Source organism: Limulus polyphemus, unplaced genomic scaffold, assembly GCF_000517525.1.
Source record: "Limulus polyphemus unplaced genomic scaffold, Limulus_polyphemus-2.1.2 Scaffold2610, whole genome shotgun sequence".
Classification (NCBI taxonomy): domain Eukaryota; kingdom Metazoa; phylum Arthropoda; class Merostomata; order Xiphosura; family Limulidae; genus Limulus; species Limulus polyphemus.
In genome coordinates, this window is record NW_013668220.1 from 137,068 (window position 1) to 147,447 (window position 10,380).

At 32.9% G+C, this 10,380-nt stretch overlaps 1 protein-coding gene across 1 annotated transcript in view; it reads left to right on the forward strand.

The window, feature by feature from the left end:
• Positions 1–10,380, forward strand: part of LOC106467424 (splicing factor 3A subunit 3-like) — a 129,460-nt gene that overhangs the window by 113,888 nt on the left and 5,192 nt on the right. The window contains exon 13 of the mRNA XM_013927773.2: positions 7,831–7,995. Within this exon, the coding sequence (XP_013783227.1) occupies positions 7,831–7,995 (165 nt within the window). The remainder of the gene's footprint in view (positions 1–7,830; positions 7,996–10,380) is intronic.

Genomic DNA, 10,380 nt, shown 5'->3' on the forward strand with positions numbered 1-10,380 from the left:
TAGTCGTCGTTCTTAGTATTAGTTAATAATATAGTAATAATATATATATATATATATATATATATATATATATATATATACTACACACACACACACACACACACACACACACACACACACACACACACATCACCTGGTACTACACTACATTTGGACATAATTGCAAACACTTTTGACTGGAAACAATTATACTAAGAGTAAAATCCATATAAGGGAAACTTGAATACTACTTTCAGTTTTTATCATATTAGAACCAAACTATAGAAATATGTATACTGCATTCGATATGTATTACAGTGTAAAAAATTATACACACATAAACCAAATGTTAATATCTTTGATTTTATGCATAAGAAAATACTATAAATAGCTTACCTTATCATACTTCATCCTATGAAACCTAGTGCCATTTTAAAATTCAAGTCCTATTAGACCCAGCTACTCACATCACACGTGGGTAATGTCGCTCTCGACATATTTAATTCCAAAAATAAAACTAACAGATGAAAGTGTTTGAAATTTGATAAGAATTTTCCTAAAAGTATGTAGTTTCAGAAAAATAAAGTATTGAATTTAAATTTTTTCTACTATTTCTAATAAAAGAATCATTATTTAATGTGGTTATTTGTACTCAGACTCTGAATAGTTAACCTACAAGGTGATTTTCATTTTGAGTATAAAAATACTATTATTTTACAGTTTTCCCATTTCATTTGCATAATCTCTAGAACCTCCTAAATGAATATCAAAAGTTTTTAAGGTAAATTTTTATATTTTATTTTCCATTTTCTTTACCATATTACTAACTAGATATTATCATGAATGTACAGTGCATTGAAATGTTTATAATTAAGAATTTTAAACATATATACATACCTTTTATCTCTATGTTGGATAATCTTAAAATATCTTCTTTGGATCATGTGTAATTTCACATTTTTACCTTTTACTTATAGGTTATTTTTAAAGTTTTATTTTTCATTCCAATTCATTGTCTTTTATTATATATGTTGAAACACCAACTGGTGTCTGTGGGATATTATAACATTATGATCAGCAAACACACATTAACTGCAGACAAAACGGCTTGTACACAGCTACTTTTATAAGCACTCATGAGCAAGGAGATGATAGGTAAACTTAAAAATCATAACCTTTCAATTATAAGTTTTTAAACACAAATAATAAATAATCAACTAAGATATAAAAGTAAAACCTAAATTCAATTTAAATATCTGTCAAACCAATATGTACAAGGCGAGATACAATAGCCAAGTGGTAGCAGCACTGATCTCCACAATGGAACTAAAGCAGCAGTTAGCTTATAATTTGAAGAATAATCTATTTCTTACTTTCCATTTAGCCTGGAAAGATTAACTGAGAAATCTGCTCTTTCTATTGTTTATAAGTAAAGTATCCATTCAAGTCTACAAAAGATTGTTGCTTAGCAACAGATTACTTTGGAATGTGAGCATGATGTTTACCAGGGGTGGGGGTATAACCATTTTCTCAGAATTCTAGCCATTCAAATATGAAACTAATGTTTAGAATTCGAACTTGTAGATGTAGAAGCTCATCTGGACTGTCACAGAGAGTAAAGCTGTAAAGAAACATAAACAACCAAACATACGATATTTCAAAAGCACACAGTCATGTGACAAGAAAACTGAAGATTTAATTGTTTATTTCAGAGGTTTCTGTTGAAATAAAGGAATAATAACTTGGATAATATAAGATTTTGAATTGTAACATACTTAATAATAATAATTTCATTAATATACGTGGATTGTAAAGTGGTTTAATTAAATTTTGAATGTAATTCAGTAACACTTTGTGACATGCACAGAAAGGAATTTAACGATGTGCAGGGGGTTGTTGGATTCTGTGCACAATGTGAGTAGTTGGGTCTCAAATGGCTAAAATGTTTTAAAGGCTACTACAATTGTGGTAGACATTTGGGTTGAAGTAGGGGTGTTCAGAAACTTGGTGACAAAATAAGGATGTTTTATGGTATTTGAAATATCTTATAGATTGAAATACTAGATTTTGTATTGGTTCTCAGCAGCCAATAATTTTTTTTCTAAACAGTCATGTCAGTTCTCAAATCTTGAATATCTTTTTTTACATTATTGGAGAGTTGTAATTTGCATTATTCCTACAACCCCTCTTTGCTTCAAACAATGTCAGCAGTTGTTTACAGAGAACATATTGCTTAGTTCTATTTCCTTCAAACAATGTAATCTCTACAGATATTTACAAATACATGTTGTTAAAGATATTAGTGCTTGTGGTGCTGTTTCGTTAAAAGTGGGCTGTTAAACTGTATGGAAAGGTATACAAGCAGTTCCTCTTTCTCATAAAATTGAACAAACTATTTTTTTATTCCACACTTTGCCTTAGAATGTTTCAAAAACTCTTCTAATCAGCAACATCATATTGAAACATCTTGTAAAGAACATTTAGGAAGTTTGCAGTACTTTATTTTATTGTTCAGTCATGTATTTCTCTTTGCTCTTGAATGAACCTAACATCACATACTTAGTTTGCTTCAGGTGGTGTGACACTCAGTATTACTTTAAGTCAGGTTGTTCTTCTATCAGTCAGTGCTTTTACTGCTCATTGGTCTTTTGTGCTATTATTGGGTAAAGGTAAATAACTAGTGAATATCAAAAAACTTTGAACTCATTAGATATATAAAATGTAACTTTCTGATCAAAATATTTCCCAGTAATTACCCTCATTGTATGTAAGAGAATGTTTGAACAGATGAGAAAATTAGTATGTTCTTACTAGAACAAACACAGATAAAATAATTATAGTTTTATTTAAAAAAAAAATAACTCTTGGATGTATTTTAGGGACACAATAAACAGAAACAAAAGGAAGTATTTTTCTAATATTTAAAACATACATTTTTGAAAATTCATATTCTAAGATATACAGACACTGAATGAAATTATATAATAAGTATGTATGAAACTTCATTCAGTTAGGTAAAGCATGGGTTAGTGAGGCCATTAAGGGTGTTGTTGAGATATATCCACAGGAAAACATCAAGAGTGCTGAATGGGTCCAGGCAGATGGCATTTTGTTAACCCTTCAAGCATGGGTGTGTTAAATTTGAATTGCCCATTTTAGATTCTTTCCACCTTTATATTATTTTGTAAATTTCTAAGCAATTACACACTTATACACTAGGTTTCCCTAATTAGACTAAAATGTAAATTTATTGCCTCTTAAGCTTTTTGCTTTATAGAAATATAAACCAGAAAGTCAAACCCACTTGCCACATCTCTCATTGTAAATGTTTTTCAAAAATTTCGTTAGTTCTCAATGACATTTTCTGTTCGATTATTTATAGCCAATTGAAAAAAAAACAAATTTTTGTTTTAAGAAATCTAGCTCATTTAGGTGTCAGATAAGGACATATTTAGCCTCAGTTTCATTGTTTTCCTTTAAATGCTTGGCTTGATCACCCAAGAAAAGTTTTTAACCTATTTATAGCTTAGCTAGAAAGTCAGCAAAGTTAGAGTAGGATTAGGATATTCTACTTTCTGTGCATAATAATTGATATAATTTTTTTCGAGCATACCTACTAAATTGAAAGTGTGTACCAAATTTCATTCAGTTAGGATAAGCCTGGGTCATTGAGGTCAGCTAAGTTATAGTAGGTTATGGATATTCTTCGTTTTGTGCATATTAATGTTTTGTATTTTAAAATTGTATATTTGAAATAAAAATAAATTTTTATCTGTCAAAGTAAAAACATTACTAAATTTCTTGTTTTTTTATGTATCAAATATCCTATGGCCATCTTGTAGTGGAACTTGTCAATGCCTTGGAAAGTAAGGGTCACAATGCCCTTTCAGTCCTATTAATCTTTTGGTCAATAAACTGTTCAAACAGTGATGATTGAGCAGCTATCATTCCTTCTGAATTTTTAAAGCTTGTGAGATATTTCAGTGCTACATTTATTGGATTTATTTATTAATCCATCTAAAGGATTAAATTTTGCTATTTCGGTAGTGTTGGTATTGTTTGACAGAGATGATAGTTATAACCAGTTCTTTCTGTATTGTGGAAGAGTAGTATTCAGGAGCCATAAGTATACACCTCGTGTACAATGTTACACATTTGTATCTATTTCGCAATTATGATAACAGTGTTCTCCACCATCAGTGGCATTGGTATCCAGAAAAAGCTCACAGTCTTACTGTACATTTTCCAGCATGTGAGAGCAGATAAAAGTGCAGTAGTCTTGCAAAAATTTATGAGGAAGTGTCAATAATGTGATGAAAATCAAGGGAACTGTAGGATTCACAGGTTCATCTCACCCCACAAGGTGACAGAAATTCCACTTGAATGTGCATAAGTGATCATTTCTATAATTTCAGCATTAAACTCTCTATTCCCATCTCCTGCAGTACCATAAACAGGTTCATGGCAGCAGTTTCTAATATGTGACCAAACACCAGGACATTATCAACATAGAGCAGGCGTCATTTCTACTGCAGCCTTTTAATTGTAAACTCCAGTAGTCTCTTGAAAATGGCTGGAACATTGCACACACTAAAGGGCATGATGCAGAACTTATATAAACCACCTTGAGTGCTGAAAATAGTTTTAGGTTTGCTCTTGTCATCAAATTTGACTTACAGTATCTAGAGGCCAAGTCCGAAGTGTGGAGTTACTTGGCACCTTTCAGTGGGTCCACAAATTTATCTGTCAGTGGTGGTCGGAAGAAGTCAGTACAATAGTCTTAAACATATGTTGTATTTTGGAGCTGGCTACATCACACATGCTCTTTCAAAGCCTGTGTGGTGGTGATGATTTAATATTATGATGAATGATTTTGGTTCAACCTAGTCAGTCATTTGGTCCCACAGATATATCAACCAATTTAACCAACAGGTCACTGAACATTCAGTGCTATGTTGAATTAAGAATGTTTATGCAATCCTCAGAAGAGATCTAGGATTCATCAGCAACCAAGTACTGTCTTATGGATGTTATATGACAAAAGCAACATTAGTGTTAATAGTAGTTTCAATTACCTCCACTTTGCCTGCCATTCTGATGGGCATTCCAGACAGAAGCTAAGTTGCTGACTACCCGTAATTACAGAACAGCACTCATATTTCATCTGTCTTTCAACAAATCATTGTTCAAGGTAATGTTTCCTGCTTTCTGGACAGGAAACTATGTATTTCTTGTGGTGGCTTGATTGGTGTATTATGATTTAGTTCATTTTAAACCATGGAACATCACTTGTGTACATAGAGGCACTGATTCCATCCATAATGTACACTTGTGTGGTTCACTGTTCCTGACTGTTCTGGCTGGCTTCATATTATGTTCCCATATAAGTATAGCTCACTTGTTGGATAATTTCCACAGTATGTCCATCTTGGATGCAAAAACCTAGGTCAGCAGTGACTACCTTTGTTTTGTGATTGACATTGCCTAGAAATAGTCAGATACATGCCTTCGCATTCACAACTAGTCTGTATCATTTGCCAGAAGGGCACCTGTGTTAATTAGCCATAGCAGTAGCTTCACTTGGAGTGCTTGGTAGATTAGATCAATCAGTGTCTTGATAGTTCCTATATCAATCTGGAACTCCATCTCTTGTATTTTATGGCCCTGTACCAAGCACCACTCAGCCTTGAAAGAGCTGAGCTGCCTAAAACATTTTTTGATGCAGGCTATCTGCTGCATTTTCCTGAGTTGATGAACAATCCTGACTTTAATTGTTTTTCTTTTCTGGAGAAGAAGTAGCAACAAATACAGCTAGCTTTGCTGTATAGTGAGCCTAGACTGGATACTTTATCTATCCTGCTGCATGGCAAGGTTCACTCTCAAGTGACCCTGCTGCCCACACCCAAAACTCATACTTTGTTCCTCCCTTCTAGAACAACATCCATGCTACAAACATCATAGCACTATGAGGGAAACCCTGCTCATTCACTGGGAACCAATATAGTTGTGTTGTAGTGATGGGATATGTTGGTGGCTGATTTACCCCTATCAAAGCATAAGTTTGATGTGGGGTACTCACTTTAGAAGGATGATCTGTTCAAGGTACACCCACTGCAGCTTGTATCTGTGACCTTTTTCCTATTTTCAAATCTCGCAACATCATTCTCACAGAAATTGCCTGTGTTAGAGTAAGAATGTTTCTCACACTTGGTTGGTGCCTCATTATCTCACTAGATAGTCTCTCAGTGAACCTTTCAACTAGAATGTCTTTATGATCTTCTTAAACAATTACAGGGCATGCTTTCTTATGCACCTGGTACAAGTCATTGATCTTGTCACCAGAGTTGTCAGAGAAACCTTTTTTTTTAAGCCTTTAACTTGGGCAAATGGACACCTCAGTTCTTCACTGGGTTGAAATATCATTTCAGATTTTCTTGAACTGTATTTTCAGTCCTGTAGCTGTGCCTCAATTGTGTTCAGCAGTATCAAGAACCAGTTATCCAAGATAATGGTCAGGAATTGAATTGCCAATTCCCAAGTCCAGCTATTCCAGTCAGTGACCTGCCTGAACTGTATCAAGAAATTGTCAAAGTTCTCTCTTGCTGTACCTTTAAGCTTTGAGGTGTGATCAGATTTTCCTCCATCATAGTTGCTTATATGTTTTGACAGCAGCTTGTCACCCATGGACTCAGCCAACATCAGGCTGAGATATCCTGAATGTTGGTATGGTGTAGTGAAGTGGGCTGGTGCAGGAGCCATTACATTTAGATGACTCCAACTTGTGAGGTGCAGAATGACAAGGTAATGAAGGTGGTAGATGATCCATTGATGCTGCATTACCCAATGCTTTTCCATGACCAATAGTCGCTATTGCAGTAAACTTCTCATCAATAAAAGGCTGACCACTACCTTTCATATTACCACAAATGGCACCTCCAGTTACAGTTGTTCAATTTGTTCCATTCAGCTTCAACTTTGCCAGATTGCACACCACCCTAGTTATCCTTGGGCATCCAATCCTCCTGTGTACCGAAGTTAAACCTTGGTGAAAGAACCTAATTGGCTATTCTGGATGCGTCTGATTGTGTTAGTTCTCATCCTGGGTCTACAGTTGCAGAGAGAGAGATGCTATGCACATCTGTACCAAGTTCAGAATAGCATAGGTAAATATAGTCATCCAAAAAAAACAGATTTTCTATAAAAACAAATTCTGTAGTCATGGCATCAAATTTTTCTCCTTCCTTCTTAATATGTAATATTCTCATATTCACTGGTTTTCACTTAAAAGTATTCAGGTAGGAACCACAGAAAAACTGGAGTCTTGCCAGTAAATGTATTGCAGAGCAGAAATCTTGCTTTGACTAAAACTGTCATAAAAGAAGAGAGTGAACACTATTTTGCACAAAGTAAAAGATGAGTGTAAGTGTGGTGTCTTTATTGGAGAAAGTTGTGGTGGTAAGTTTAAGTTAAAGCTATGCAAAAGTTCAGAGTTATCAAAACATATTCTCTAATCAAAAGTGTCTTTAGTTTCAAAAGTAAAGCTCTTGAAGCTTTGTTCAAGTTCTAGATTGAGGAAACATGGCATTAATTACTAACAACAACAATGCCATTCTTCTCAAGAATAGGCTTCTATGTTATTTTTTCTTCACTGAAATTAACAAATCAATAAATAATCAGTTAATCCACTGAATAAGGATGGCTAATTAATTGTGACAATGTATCACATGTTATCCAAACATCTAGAGTATTTCAGGTTATTAGTGGTGAGAAATATACATAAAAACTAAACAATAGTGACTTCTTTAATCATTCTAAAAAATATTTATATAGTTGTTATTTCCGGCTTTTCAGGAACAACGACAAGCCACTAAGGAAAATGTTCAGCGTAAGCAAGCAAGGACCTTTGGGGAACGAGAAGAATCTGATGATGAGGCCTCTGAGTCTGAGTCAGAAGAAGAAGATGACAATGATGTTATTTACAATCCAAAAAATCTTCCCTTAGGGTGGGATGGAAAGGTACAGAAATAATTTTTTAACAACATAACTATTACTTTAGATAAATAGGTAAAAAAAGAAGAAATTGATTACTTGAATGTTCTATGAATTGAAGGGATGATCTCATTATAATTACTTTTATAACCAGCAATTTTAACAAGACAAAAACTATGATTAACTCTTTCGCATAAGGTAGGTCAAAGTGCACATGTCACAATCTATTACAGTTACGTTTAAAATTTAATCAAACAAAATGTAGTTAATAAATCAAGTTTTAATATAACATAAATTTTAAGTTCTTTTTAAAGGAAATATTTTTAAAAATCCTCAATCTCTCCCACCTTTCACATCCTCTCTTTCACAAATTCCCAATAGTTCTCTGACATTTTATACTATTAAATGATGTATTATATTTTCTTGTTACTTGTACAGGGCATTGTTTATTTCATGGCTCACTTTCAAATATTTTCTTGCAGGAATCACATCAAGGAGCTCACTTTTAAAGGCTCTTATAGTATAGTTAGAAAGCCAGAAAAATTATGATACTTATCAGTACGGTGTTTGCTTTTTGTGTGTTATTATTCCAAGTTCTTAGGTGCATTATATTGAATTAAATAAAAACTATTTAGTGTAGTTGCACCATTATTATAAAAAGTAGGCTTAAGTTTCATTGACAGTTAACAGCCAAAAAAAAAGGTAAGTAAAAAGCCAAGGTAAGTATTATGTTTCTTGTTTTTCATGTGTATTCTATATTTAATGTAAAATTAGAAACTTGTTAGGTAAGGTAATGAGAAAAAATAAATAAAAAATCATCACAAGGTGTGCTTGTGAGTAGTTCATGAGTTTTGTAAGTTAATACAGTAATGTGAGCTGCAACGCCCCCCCCCCTCTTCCAGTGACACAGTGATATGTTTGTGGACTTACAATGCTAGAAACTGTGGTGGGCAGAGTACAGAAAGCCTATTGTGTAACTCTGTGCTTAACTATAAATAAACAGTGTGAGCTGCACATTTGCTGGGTGATTTACAACTTGTGTTGGGGGATTATTAGTTAGGCATGGTTCAAAAATCAGTATGATTAAGTTTAAATAGGTGTACACTATTATGGGCTTTAAGCTGTTTAGGATAAACAGTTGTGGTTTCATATTACAATTTTCAGTTATCCTATAAAGAAAAAGAGTAATTTAGATTTATTTCCTAATTTTATATGGTGGTTATGAGGTCAAACAAATTGACTGACCCTGTATAGAGTCATGATAGAGAAAATAACAGATAAATGCTTAAAATTTATTGAAAAAACATTTGATATATTTATAAGGTTTTAGAGATTATGCAAATGAAATTTGATAATTTCCAAATGAAGAAAAGTATTTTTAAATTGAAATCACTTTGCCCTCAAGACAGTCAACACTTTAACTTCATATATTCACAGACAAGGTTTTAGCAAAAATACTTAATAAAAAATTCTAGTTCTTTGTCTACAAAAGACTTGTAATGTTTACTAAGCTTGAAAAATTTCCTGAAGATACATAAAGCATGTTAAAAGTTATAGTAGGGGAATTCTGATGGTCATTTTGAGGTCACATGGTCGGTGTACACCACTGAGGTAGTAACAAAAGGCTAATTTAAACTTTAGTTCCTACTGTCTACTATACACCCTCAGTTGATTATATGATTTTGAATAAATAGTTGAATTAACATTTGAAGAAAGTTACTCAGAACAATCATGGGACTGGTTGGCTTAATCACAATTTTGTTTTCTGTTTTTGTTTTGCCAGTTTTGCCAAAATAAAATATGATTAACTAAATAAAATAGACAGTAGCTGGATAAGATACCTTCCTGGGCCTGGCCATCTATACTATAAGTAATGACTTAAAAATTTTGAAAGCAGGCATCTTGTTTACCACTACCATAGTTTCTTTCTAAGTATGATTATAAATAATTATAACTATTTAATGGTAATTAAAAGATTTGAAATGTTTGTTATTAACTCTTTTTATTTTTGTATCAATCACATTACTAGAAATAAAATTGTGCAATTTTCAGATGAAAAAAAGAATTTTTTAATCCTAACATGAAAATCACATTGTACTTGGAGCACTCATCACTCTGACTTCCTATATTTACAGACAAATATTTAGTAAAAATACTTCATTAAAAATTCAAATTTTTTATCAACAGTATACACTTTACTGACCTATGAACCGTGTTTAACTCATAATTTCACACTACAAATTGTAAATCACTCAACAAATGTGCAGCTCGCATTGCTGTATGAAATGTCTACTAAAAGCTGTGACCAAATGGGTATATGTATGTGCTGTGTATGTGAACTTTACAACTGAGATTGCTGTTAAAATCATAAATAATATTCAACGTTAAACTGGTACACAATTAAAAAAAATT